At 35.0% G+C, this 14,562-nt stretch overlaps 1 protein-coding gene across 5 annotated transcripts in view; it reads right to left on the reverse strand.

The window, feature by feature from the left end:
• LRBA (LPS responsive beige-like anchor protein) overlaps positions 1-14,562 on the reverse strand; it is a 422,962-nt gene that overhangs the window by 122,990 nt on the left and 285,410 nt on the right. For all 5 annotated transcript variants that reach the window (XM_086612273.1, XM_086612271.1, XM_086612272.1 and 2 more), the window contains 4 exons: positions 10,799-10,916; positions 9,140-9,242; positions 7,286-7,401; positions 4,950-5,062 (listed from right to left, as the gene is read on the reverse strand). In XM_086612273.1, the coding sequence (XP_086468399.1) occupies positions 4,950-5,062; positions 7,286-7,401; positions 9,140-9,242; positions 10,799-10,916 (450 nt within the window). The remainder of the gene's footprint in view (positions 1-4,949; positions 5,063-7,285; positions 7,402-9,139; positions 9,243-10,798; positions 10,917-14,562) is intronic.

Consider the following 14,562-nt stretch of genomic DNA (forward strand, 5'->3'; position numbering starts at 1 on the left):
GAAGTAAGCTGCATTTCACAAAGAAAGCACGATAACTTGTTATATGATAATGAAGAGAATCTTACAAATATACTTTACACTAAAAATATCAAAATCCGTAACAGACTAACAAATGGAAAACAAAAAAAATACGTCTCCTTTTCAAATATCATTGCTTCAGGCTGACTGTAGATGGGGGCTGGTCTTGATATCTCTACCACTGTTTCTTGAGGTGATTGAAAATTCTAGAAAATATACTGGACCTTTTCTTAACTGTCGGGGATTCCGGTGATACAAAGTTTGAAATATTTTATTTCCTGTACTGTCCTGTTTTAAGTAGGGATTCACACAAGCTGCCCTGAAAGGAGAAGTATTTGTACCTTCCTTCCAAGCTTATCTTGTCTGGCTTTTGAATGCTTTTTAATGAAGTGGTATTTTTTGTCACAGGTACAGGTGACAAATTTACTGCCTGAAATACCAGTGACAAGGCAACCAGGGCAGAAGCTGAGCCCAGCAGCATCAAGCATCATACGTTTCAATGCTTAAACTCCAGATGTAGTTGCCTACCAAAATAAGTCATCACCACTGCACCCAGTGTTGTTACTTCTCATCCTGTTCCTCCCACCTTCTTTTAGTGTCCAGTTTTGGAACATGCTTTATACTTAGAAGGACACTGAGCCCTTCTGGTGTGTTTATCAGTTTTCACTGGTAGTAACCTGCATTGATTTTGTGTTGGAGCATGAGCTGAATAAAACATAATTTTCATTACCTACATGAAAAGCACTGGTTCCCAGAATGCCTGTACCAGTTTTAATGTCTCTCTAGACAAAAAGATTTCTTTAAAAAATTTGTAAAAGTTTAACAGGTGCGCATCAAAACATTTGTTACTTTCTGTCTTTTTGGCAAAGAGTAATGAGATAACTAAACAAATTTCATGCCCATCCCACTCTGTTTCCTCGCAGGGGAATATATGCAGCGCAAGTTGTACGCGCAGTGGATTTGTGCGCCTGAAATGGGCACCCTGTGACAGAATCCAGGCTGGCATGCTGAAGAACAGTCAACAGTGAAGTTTACATTAGAACAACAAAACCAGTCTAATTTGTCATAGTAAAAAAACCTATTACTTCTCTTCTGTCAAAGTGTATTTGATATCAGTGGCTCCCACATACCAATTAAACACCTCACTTCACTGAAGGTGAGAGCTATTTGTTGCTTTTGTACACTTGACTGGAAAAGAAGTCATTATGCACATAACAGCCACTATAAAATTGATGATGATTTAGCAAATATTGCATGAAAATGACAAAAATGAGAATAAAAATATTATTATGTACACATGTAGCTATAGTGAAGACAAAAGAAGATTTAAGAATGGCACCATTTTCTTCTTCTAGTACTGTCAGTTTATGATCTTATCCATATTTTGTGTCTTATGAAAGAAAAATTATCAACAGCTACTCGCATACAGCAAGATCTTGTAAGAAACTTCCGAGAGTATAAAATCATGCTTTGATATCTCAGTATTTTCCATGTATTTTTACTTCTATATTTTTTCCTTATCCAAATCCAGAAACACAATGCAATTTATTGCTTTCACTGAATAAAGCCAAAAAAATGTGCTTTTGAATAACATAAGTAATGGAGAAAATGGGACACATTCTGGTGGGAAACTGTGTCTGTTGTATAAATAAAATATATGCAGCTATAAATATAATATGTACTACTCATTCTGAAACCATAGTCACCTCTTAAGAAATAAACACTCGAGTCAAAGCCGGGTAACAGACTGGCAGTGCACTCCTGGCATTTGTCAGGAGCATTCGTCAGGCTGACAGTAATATTAACCACAAACCATTCCAGTTGCTTTGGTTTATCATTGTGTGACTGATGTTCAAAACAATGCCATAAGAAGCTGCTTAAATAAAGTGTTGGTTTAACCTATACACTGCAGTTCTTTAAATCTGTACTAACAGTGGACTCCTAGCTAATATATTAACAAAACTGTTATTCATATTTGACACTTTGTAATACCTAACCTTAACTTGCAGTTTCTTAAAAGAAAATGTAAAAAGTCTTCATTTTTAATTTTCTTAAGTAGCAAAAAAAAAAAAAAAAATTTGACCTGACATCCTTTCTGCCAGACCAAAATCAAAGTTTTCCTTTTCTTTACTAAATTGTGATGTGCTTCTGGATGTGGATAAGAAAAAGTAGTAAAGTAAAAGACTGTTGAAACCATATAAAAAGTTAAATGAAATATCTTTAAATATTTTAAAAACCTTTAGCAGTGCAAAAGCACATGCTACAATACATAATTAGTCCTTATTTTGAAGCATTATCCCCAAGATAACAGTACTACAATGAAAATATCATGATATACAAGACATTCAAACATTTTCATAGTTGAATATTAGCAAGGTTTTTCAGATATTTGCCATGAATTCATCATCTGACACAAAGTTTAACATTTAAACGACATAGAATTGGTTCTACTAGCAATGCCTGAACAATATCCAAAACTTGAGCAGCTGTATCTGAGACCAGCATGGCATACAGACTTTCACTGTGTATATGGAAAGGACTGGCATTCATCCAGAACAGCAGTTACGTTTTCAGAGATCAAGACACACTGTCTGATCAACAACATTTAACAGAACATAAGGGAAAATGCATGTTAAATATATATATGTATGTGTATAAATATTCACTATTCCCTAACAACAGGTGCAATTCTCTGCTTATCACCTGTTAAAGTTTAAAAGCTCCCAAGACCATCATGTTACAGGCTTAAATAATATTAATGAAACTCTTTCTACTCACCATACAATACAGCCAAGATCTAATATTGTAATAATTATTTCCTGTATGAAGTTCATAGTTTTCAAACCCATGATGCAGAAGGTTAAGTACAGACATAGCTACAACCCAAGTAACGTCCACTTGGTAAGGTCCCTAAGTAATGTCCTCTCTCAGCAACAGCAATGGAAAGATTCTCTGAGAGCTTAGAGTACACCCAGTAATCCTCAAAGACTACTTTCACGGATAGAGAAATCCATATAACCAGCCACTGTTAATAGAAAAACGTATAGGAAAAGAGAAGGTTTGCTATCCAATTTCTTAATGGAGGCAAGAGTGATACCTAACCTCAAACAGGGAAAAATTGCTCTACACTGCACTTAGTTCTATTTCAGGGTGGAGGAAGAAAGACTAGCACTATACCGCTGACTGAATTGACCAGTTTACAAATTAAAATACAATTACAAGGAGATGCCTCAGAAGTACAGCAGCTGCAGAATCCTTTTTTTCCGTTTTGAATTATTTTAGCAACGACATGAGAGATGCAGAAGTGTAATTTTGCAAAAGTTAATGGAAAATAAGGCTGCAAAAAATCATGTTATAATAAAGGAAGTTATCAATGATTAATACATTTAATTTATGTACTAATTCAAGCTATGCAGAGCTGATGCTACTCCCAAGTTTTCAATTTTCACTTAAGTGTAATTCACAAGTGTAGTCTAGGTTGGTGATAGGTATATTTAGTTGTAAACTACCTTCAGATATTTTTTGGCTTGGGGATTATTGAGAGCATTTATTAAATTCCAGAAAAAGAAATTATTTATAAATATTATTCACTTTCAAAAGATTTGTTAAAATGTAAAATATATGTAGGTTCACCCATGAATATGACACTGATTTGTGTCAGTTAGACATTCTGAGAAAGTATAGAGTTCATGACTGATTCAAATTAAATAACACTACTAAAAAATATTACAATGACAATACCTCAGTATCTCTCTGCTTTGGACTTAAAAACATTATTTCTTTATTTCTATTTGTACATACGTATACACACACAAAAGGTATGGTATAGTCTTCAAATATATATACATATATACACACACGTATATACACATATCCATATCCATATCTATATGTGTATATATATTTGATGACTATACAGTACCTTTTTTAATGTTAAAATACTAAATCTGTAGTAAAAGAATTAATTTTCTGGAGATTTTCACAGACCTATGTTTGAGCTTAACCAATTGCAAACTGAAAGCAAGAACTTTTTAAAACTGCCTTATTTCTTTGGGGATTTTTTTTTCTATCAAATTACCAGTTTGTATGGAAGACTTTTGTAAAAAACAAGCTATAATTAAAATACTTTCTTTACCTTTTCCACTAATTAACTATATTGCTCCATGTGCCATTCATTCCTCATAAGAGCTAGCTTTTAGAAAAAGATCCTGTTTGACAATTTGTGCACTTAGCCTTTGTAGAGAAAATGAGAGACGTTTCTACTTTGTAAAAGGAAATACTCCTTTCTTGGAAAAGACTGAAAGAGAATAATCACATTCTATAAAGCTTTAAACAGGCGGTATAATATTGCATCTGCATACGTTTGTTTGGGAAAAACAAGGCTACTCTGCCAGAAAGGAGTTGTTTGGAAAAGTTGTTAAAAACTGACAATGTCTGGCTGACAAAGGACAACTGCGTTACTTGAGCATACCTGAAGGGGATACACAGAGGAAGTGAAAAAACAGTTTCTACTTATGGGAATAAAGACAATTATTTCGAAGTACTTAAAATATACTAGTATCACAGGCTTTGCTACTAAAAAAAGCACAATTCTCATCAGAAAAATAAAAAATTATTCAGCTCATTTTTAATCTCTAGCAGCCTCAGCATTCCTAATGTCATTAAAATTTGAAATGAAATGTAACACACATGCTCCAAGAGCATCTTCCATTAACATTAAATTGACACAATCAGAAGCAATAAGAACGCATCAATAATTCATTCTTCCACAATCTGATCCTATTATCAGTATACATATACAGAAATTAATTGCTGTTATTGGTTGTGAATTTAACATTAATGCATCAAACGCAGCAGAAAACATGAACAAGACTGAAAGCTACTGTGATAAATACTGGAGAGAAACAAAAGGCATATCTGATGACAAATACCTTTGACAAATCCCTGAAGTTGCTAGGAAGTGTAAGGTCCAACTCCTCTGATTCATAGTTGGTGATAACCCAAGGGAAGACAGGGTACTGATTTAAATCATTGTAAGTTCGACCTGGCAAACGAAAAAAAAACCAACCTGCCATGAGTTAAGAGTTATATTTAACTAAAATACCGACCTCTAATGATACGACAATGTAACTTTATGAGCCCTTCAAAAGAACTGTCATTTATTTCAGATCTTTTATCATTTCAATATTCTACTTCGCTTTATTGAAAGGAGTAATGAAGTTCACAAATTGCTAGCATTTAATTTTAAACATTGCAGCCCATTTCGCTTTAGTTGTAAACTCTTTTGCATATGGTGAGAGCAACAGCTAAATCCATTCATTTTCTATGCATTTCTCCTCTCCTTGTTCATATCATCTTGTCTTCTGCTTCTTTACAGGGAAACACTTCAAAAAATGGAGAGGCAATGACTTTTGTGGATACTAAAAATTAAAGCAATATTTTTACATACTGTATTAAATTCAGTATGTGAAAGCAGAATGAAGCAGCTCAGGATTTCAAATTGAAAAATTATGCAAGGAATAACCATTTCATCTAGAGAATTCACTTTGAGGGCAACTCTTCCTTGACCATCTATGGATATACCAACATTTACCAGAACAGGAAACCTGCTCTGGTTTCAGGTTCACACATGCACCTTCATGCATGTGTAAGATGGAAATAATACTCTTCTTCCAGTAAAAACAAAATATTTGATTAGAATAATCGTATCCTATACATCCACATCCACCACACACCTCAGTTTATAATTTTAAAATGCCTAATTTTTACACAAATCCTGCTTCTTTCTATGATATTGTTGCAGAAGCTAATGCATTCACATCACCTCCAATCAGAATGTTCGCAGATTTTGTCTAGTCTGGTCTTAAAGGTCTCAAACAACAGGTTTTTACTTCTTCCCCAGGAATATTATTTCACAACCCAATCTATCAGTTGTCAGAAAACATTTTCTAAAACTCCACTTGTGTTTTTCTTTTTCCACTTTTCTTACGCCATTCAGTATTTTTCCATCCTGGTTTGCAGAATTTTTAAATGGTATAGTCAGATTCTTTCTTTCCGTAATCAGTTGGTTATGCTGCACATTATCTCTTATTCAAGATCACAGCCATTTACATGATATTGTGATACCTATCTATATTTGTTTCAAACTGATAGCCATCATGACAATCTTTTAACTCCTCATCATGGGCATCTAAACTTTCCCTTTTTCCATAATGTTATCTCTTTGCTCCTTTTAACCTCAAATACCAAGTACGTATTTATTTACTTTATTGTTTCAATAATACATTAAAGCTGAAAAGGATCATTCACTAGAGCCACAGAAAACGGTGTCATGATCTTGCCTCGTTCCACCTTGGCAGTAAGGAGGCAAGCAGACCTACCCTTGCTTTCATAAACTCTGCTAGTGGCCCGGCATCTCTGACTTAATGACTGATTACAGAAACTAGCAAAACTGACAATTTGTATAAAATGTAATTAGTGTGAGCAGAGGCATTTGTGATATCGATCATGTCAGTGAGAGCCAAGTCTGAAAGGGAATTAACAGACCTTTCAACACTGTCAATACCATAGAAAAGAGCTGAAAATTGAGAAATTTTGCAAGTTGCTCTGAGAGCAAAATATGTTGGAAAACAAAAGAAAGGTCACGAGATCTAGCAATTAGCCTCCATTTACTAAACTGAAGTCAAGTTGGTTAGAAGCTGATGGGGTAAGATGATTTAATGAAACATAGCTTAGCATTTACAGAATGAGGGGTTAGGACAACCATATAGGTGTATGAACCACAAGACCAACCACAAATCTTACAACAGTAGCATTTATTGGCTCCAGGAATATCCTGCTCCCCAGCTGAGACTTCCTGGAGGGTTATAGCCCTACAGAGAACTTGTTGCATCAGGGGTATTCAGGAAGGATAGTACTTAAGAACAGTAAAACTTAGAATATTAAGGGATAAAGAAGCCACTATTTCTGAGACTCTCCTAAATAGTAGACAGTGTATGTAGATCCTGTCCTCCCACAACAGTATAGATATTCTGACTTTAGAGATATATTTTAAGTGCAGTTCAGTACAGCATTATGTATTAGTCTTACATAAACATAATTATGAACAAAGTACATTCAGGAGGATTTTGGGAAGTTGTTCTTCAGAAGAAAATTGTACACAGAGAAAGTAATTTATTAAAAGGGCAAAATCTAGTAGTGCCCCATGTCTGTTCAGATTGTGCCACCATTAACTACTTTTCAGAGTCATTACAGTAATTTGCATTACCTGCTATAGTGTTTAGAAACATCAAGTATTCAAAGTTGGAAATTTCTCGGTGTTGCCATCTCTGGGTCATATTGGAAGCTTTGAAAATCTGTCGTGGACTAGCCAAGGAAATGCGTCTGGAAAAGAAAAAAAAAAAAAAAACACCAAAACAAACAACACAGAAAAAATAATGAGAAAAGCTGGTGGGTCTTCCTTTTTACCTACCTGAATTTTAGTGGCAGTTGTACATACTGTTTTTACCAGTTCTAACGTAGATTTCTCTGGAGATCAACTTGCTATTTTGGATACATGAAGTTCATTTTTTAAGTTTTATGATCTAATAAGAACAAAAGACTTAAAACATCTGACAGCTAGATATGTCAAGATTTGAAAGCTTTCAAACAGAAAGCTTTACAGCTGTGCAAATTCAGCCGCTCCATGAAGGCTTGATGTATTACAGAAATATGTTACTAGTGATTTAGAGAGATAGCAGACCACTAAATAAGAAAATTACACAAGTTTTAGAATTTCACATAAGAATAAAGTCATCTTTCAGGAGAGGTTTTTAAATCCCTCAAGAACAAAGGAAAAAAATGATAAGATGATAGAACTTCATTATCAAGTCCATCCTCTTGAGATTTAAATTCTGGGCAGCGTTGGGGAGTTAGTCATAAATAACTCAATTAAAGTTTAGAATTTGATGCCAGATTTCGTAATGTTTGTGAAAGAAGACTACAGAGTCATTCCTTGGAGTGATAAATCAAGCAGAGAAGAGCTTATCATAAAATTCCCAAGACTATTTTCTTCATAATAAAAACATCTGTAAATACCAGAACTCCATCATTTAGGGGGAAAAAAAAAAAATCTAGTTAACAAATCTTTACAGGTATTGGTAAACAATAAAAGAAAACACAGTAACATAGTATTTTTTACTTTAATAAACTACACTATATTGCAAACAAATTTATCAGTATAAATAGATGCGAAATTTTGAACAAATGTATATTTAAAAATTTTCACACAGAATTTACTTCTGTAAATAGAAATTCCTAAATTCTTACAGAGTGGCTATAATTGCAATTCAAGAGAATATTTTCTGGACTTGATAAAAAAAATGTAAAATACAAAAACATAACAGAAAACATTCTCAACTATTTTAATGCCATTTCTGTGCACAGAAATCTTTAGAAAATAAAAATTTACAAGTAACAACAATCAAGATACTCCTTAAGGGTTGCTGTTTCTTCTAAAAATTTAGAAATTGATCTGCTTAAAAATGGTTTATAATTCATTAAAATACAAGAGGTAACCAATCCAACTAGTGATGAGGTATACCTCAAAAGCTTCTATTTCCATCAGCTCCTCCAGAGCTAAAAGACAAGCACATCATACCAATCCTTCACATGCTGTTCAGCTTATATTGTTCTACACATCGCTACAATATCCTTCTGATGAGGAACAATCATTTCCATCTACGTTTAAATACTACTGAGGATTCAAGGATGTTACAGTCAAACTAATATAATTGAACACTGCTATAAAAGCTAATCAGTCCTACAACCAGTCTTAAATAAGTCTTAAATTTTAGTGAGTTGGCAAGCATAAAGAAACCTATTTTCCTTAAGTAGGGTAAGTGATTGAGTCTCACTGCCAAAAAGAAGCTATCTTCCCTATAACAGATAAATCACAAAAAAATCTCAAATTGAAAAGTTTTTATTATACAAACACATTGCAAATGGCATGCAGAAGCGCTAGCCTGAGGATGTGCATGTTTTGTAAGCCAGTAGGTGTAAAAGCTTCAAACCATGTAGGTTGGTCTGATGAAAAAAGAACTCTTAGAACTGACAGATAAAATTAACTCAAGTTGTAAAATACCTGGTCTGGGGTAGTCCGAAGATAGTACCAATACCGACCCGAGGCAGACAGTTAACCGCTTTCTTTACTGTTGCTTGGTCAGGAAAATTGAACATGACACCCACTGTGAACACAAGAGATGAAACATGGCATGATGTTACATCTTTTACTTCAGGCTTTCTGGCCCAATAAAACTTAACTCTAAGCTTAGGTGAGTGTTGAACAGGTAAATGACGAGACATGTTTCCTTCAGGTTCCCATAGATACATTTTTTTATGATTTCCAGAACTGCTTTTATATACCACTAACAGGAATTTCAACAGAAGTTGTCACTGTTACAAATCTCCCAAGGTCTACATTTGTTTTCCTTTCTGAAAAGAAGTTAAACTTATATGCACAGATTGACTGTCTAGAACTGATTAAAAAAAAGTTTATATATTAATTGGATCACACATTTACTAGTTTACTTTCTAGATATTTTCAAGATATATTCTTCAAAATATTACCTTCATATTTTGTTTGAAACATTCAATGACACTCACAAAATAGCAACCTAAAAACCTAAATAACAATCTCATGATGGTATAACCAGTGGACATTTATGACTTCACAGAGTACAACAGGCTCCAAAACAGGAAAGTGTTTATGCTTATGTTTAAGTGTTTATGTTTTATACGTTTATTATGATTGTGTTGGACAATGCGTACTTCAGATATGCACATCAATGCTCTGCGAGGTATATGTCTGAATACTTACCAGCCATCTTCAAGATTAGAGATCATTTTAAGCTCAGACAAAAAGTTTTTGACTAGCATACTAACTGCATAAAACATGTTATCCTATGAAACATTTATAGATTTCAGGACAACAACATTTCATATCATTACAAAAACAATGTTTTACATATTAAAAGTGTCATCTTAAGACCTACTTTAATGGGTGTATTTGTAGACAGTCAGTATTCAAAATCGGTTTTCAAAATTTCGTTATCAGTATAAAAGCACTAAAAGTACCTGAAGAATCTTAGTTTAAACTGCAAAGACATCACATAATCTGGTTTAAAATAAAATTTAGAGGGAAAAAACAGCAGAAGAAAGTTCTCCAAGTCTCAACGCACTATGTTTTGAGTGACTTGTCACAGTACATATGTGTGTCTGGAAAAGGAACTGAAGAAAGGGGAGGGTGAACAAAAGGTTCATAAACAAGGTAAATCCACATTTATTTCTTGGAGTCTAACTGAAAGAAATTATTACTAGAAATAAAGCATGAAGGTATACCAGTCACTGGTTTAATCTGGTAGTAAAGTTCTTTCACTATGTTGTTCTTGGTGTGCATAACTAACATCCATTAACCCTCAAGAGGGACAAAAAAAACCCTTCATGCATAATAGATCAGAGGTAGGTAGGTATGCCTTAAGGAAGAGTTTCCTGATAATGTCAAATAAACCTGTGGATATAAATGTGACACTGCTAATTTCCAGTTATCATGTTTGATCATCATTCCTCACTGAAAAGAAAAATGGAGAAACTAAATTACAAAAATAGACTGACTTAAATATTAAGGCACTTAATCCAAGCCTGTCTATCTACACAAATCCATACCAAAAAACCCATGACAAAATAGCCAAACAGAATGCATGTCCCCAAATCAACACTTGCTATTCCTCTAAACTCACAGCACCTCGATTTGCCATGAATATCTCCAATGCTGTATTTTGCAAAAGATAACGTCGGGAAAAGATGGAGCGAATCTCTGAAAAGAGCCATTTTCCGTGGAGTCCTTCTGTATATGCTAGAATCTAGTAAAGAGACAGAGAGAGAATGTTTTAAATATGTTGTCAGTATAGGTAATATCTTGTAAAAGAGAAACTGTTTGACCCACAGACATGTATTCTACCAATTAAATGTAAACCTGCAGCAAAATTAAAACGTGCTCAAGCTTCAAGTAAAGCTATGAACCTATAATGGACTTTAAATAAGTCCTAAGTTCAACTACTCATGTCAAGGATTTAAAAAATTTGCTTGTGTTTTTTCCTTTAAAGACAACTGCCTGTTTTCCCTAACCAAAGGAGTTAACATCAGAAGCATCATGAAACGTTTGGCACTTCAGCAAAGCATAGAACCATATTTTGAAATGTATTACTAGTGCCATTAGATGTATCTGCACCCACTTCAGCATTATAATAACAGGCCTGTAAAAAAAAAGCAAGAAAAAAATGTCTTCAAAGAAAAAAATGTTCCTTACATTTATCGTGAAGGCAACATTCATTAATTCTAGAACTATAAAGGTTGGCTGTATAAGAGGTTAAGTATCATTTTGTCAGCTAAGGTTAAACACAAACCTGCAAATGAACTCAGCATAATCTCTCTATGGAGCAAGCGGTTGTCAAAGTAACTTGTTACAATTCCTGTCATCCCATCTGACAGACACAGATGCTTAGTCTGCCTTCACAATTCAAACTAATCCCATTTTCAGTCCTCAGCCACTTTGTTTCTTTGTTGCTTCACTTTTTCCTTTTCATTTCAAAGCTTAATTATGTAAGTGTTAAGGGACAGAGAGATTGGACACTTCTCTGCCTCACGTTAACAAACCATAAGCAAAGGAGAATCTGAGATTTCTCAATTTTAGCAAACACAAAAGCACTTAACAGAAATCCATCACGGAAAAGGAGATTCAGATATAATCCTAGTTAACATCACTCTTAACTACACTTTCCCTTGAGTGATATATTGTGTATAAAAAAGAATGAGTGAAATTCAAGCCTTTAACATAACAAAGACTGTTAATGAACCCAATCACTTGTTTATAGATTTTTAACAAAGGAGGATTTTTGCCTCACATGTAGCATATATTCAGAAATAACCTGCATTTTTGTAGCACAGAAATAAGAAGAACCATAATAAAAGTACTACACAATACAGTATAAAATACTGTACCACCTCTGTGAATTAAAAGCAAAGACTGGCAAACCAAAAGCAGATAGCACAGATCAGATCATACAAAGCAAACCATCTCCCACACCTTCTTTCTTTTTACTTAATCCCTCGTCTTCTCCTCAATACAAGTGCCACAGACAACTTCTCTCCCACCACCCCCACACACACAGAAAGAGAAGGAAAAAACGAATGATTATTCCAATACAAAATTGTAGAAAGGACCAGAGATTGTTGCTAATCATTTCTGGAACTGGGGAACTAACAGACTTGGGCCACGCTGACAATTTATTTCCACACCACATCCATAACCCATCCACACTAATTGGCAGATTTGTATAATTCTAGGGTGCTATTCAGAACCACCCGCCACATGCGTATAAATATCCTTTAGAGAGCACATCACCAAAAGAGGTAACAACGGAGACAAAGTTGCAGTGCTTGGGTACAAACATCTCTTAGTACTTTTGCTGCTATTCACCCATCTCACCACCTTTAAATTGGAGCTTATATTTTCAATGATTATTTTTTGAGACGACAGGAATGTGATGACCTCCGCTTTTCTGTAGCGACAACCGAAACACAACAGCCTGCTGCTTGTCACTACCAGTCTGTGCATCACACATTCAAACACTTAATACGTGGATACTGCGAGTAAAACAGCAAGTTAAATACTTAAGTATTACTTCTACGCTGCGAAGCGAGCATTTTTTGTGACAGTGGAAACCCTGCACAGGGCCAAAAGCTTGCTGCGTGCGACCCCTCCAAAACTGGGAGGAAAAGCACTGACTTGAAAGCAGCGGACGTGGTTCACATTGCCCAGCCATGATGAAGTTATTGAATTGAGTGTAACAGGATTTACAGCAGAAACTGGAACTGCACCGCAGAAACACTCCCAGCCACCGCCGTAACAGTTCTTTAAACCACTCATTAACAGAAGTTACCAGGAGCGAGAAGCAGCTGAGGTCCAGCCCAGCAAGGCCTCCATTCCGAGTTGGAATAGCGGCTGCCCGGTCTGCAGCTTCACTTCAAAGTCTCTGGAGTTCAATTAAAACTGGATTAGGTGGAAGCAGACCTTCTTTGGGACACTCTGTTCTCTGAAACTCCAGGCACACTGACAGCACCCTAGACAGAGGTCTAGCCCGCCAATGAACCAGTTGCTATGGAAACTGCATCATTACCACTGCTCCCCGCTCATCACACCACCTATAGTAGATGTGAAAGGTCCAGAAGACAAACACGTTTCTTTCATGTGTATTGCTGAGTATTCCTTACGAAAAACCAATTCAACCTTTTACTCCCTGGTAAATATCTGATTTTACTAACAGAACCTCCTAGTCGCAGAAACTGACTCGTACTTCAAATTAAATTCAGCGTTTTCATTCTGGCAAAGGGATTTTTTCTAAAAATTTTTTAATCAGTGTCAACACTTCTGATTATTATCAGAATTACAACTTCCAAAGACTATTTTTGCATTTGCCTGTTTTCACCCATAAGCCACACAACACAGAATTCTACTTAAGAATTTAAGAACAACTATTCTGTTCATACTATTGTACAATATGTTGAGTCTAAAAACAACTCATTTATTTCTGTCTTTTGCCACCACCAGTTTAGGAACAACTTGTGGAGCAAAGACTAAGGAGGGGGTACCAATCTAATTTAATCTGTGCAAATAGTACCACTTTCCCCACATGAAAAAGTATTTATACATTTTCAGTTGATTTGACACATCAGACTGAAGTTTAATCTACTGCATGTTTCATTCATTTCAAAAGACACTGCACCTTACAAGAGGAAAGACAATTTATACAGTTTACCATTTCATTTAAAAATACTTAAAATAAACAAATGAGTCAATTATGAAGTTCTACGGTTCCAAAAAACTCGCTAGACAAACTGTTCTGTGATTACACTGGCAACAGCAGACGAACAGAGGGCACGACAACACTACTAAAAATACAAAACTACTTTCCCCTTTGCATGAAGTCCCTTCTTCAAGTAATAGAAAGGAAAGAACTGATTACAACTTCCAGTTCTCATACTCGTGGTGCAGGCCCTGACACTGCACAGCTGGGAGAAACTCCCCAAGAAACTAGTAAGTAAAGAATAGCCAGCTTCCATTTCCACTTCGAGGAGATTCCAAAATCAGAGTTGCAAGAAAACTCAAGCAGCATAGTGCTGATCATGAGTTGAGATCATTCATAAAGAAGTCCTCTCCTCACAATTCATTTCCCAACATTAAAACTCTTACTCCGAAGCTATTCTGTCATTTTACAGACTCGAAAACAAATGCCCCACCCTGCCTTTTCTTCAAAATCCTCCTTGAATGTTGATCATAAACGTCTCTCGTAAAAGATTACACGCAGTAGTTAAAAGATACCACCACTACAGCTGCCTCTTGAATTAGAAAAGTAATATTTTACTGAAGACTAAAGAAACCTTTTGCTTTCCCTTTTAAGCAAACCAATCAGCTATTGTATATTTTATTTTATTTTAGAGAAAAGTACT

Source organism: Tauraco erythrolophus, chromosome 5 (assembly GCF_009769465.1).
Source record: "Tauraco erythrolophus isolate bTauEry1 chromosome 5, bTauEry1.pri, whole genome shotgun sequence".
NCBI classification, from domain to species: Eukaryota; Metazoa; Chordata; class Aves; order Musophagiformes; family Musophagidae; genus Tauraco; species Tauraco erythrolophus.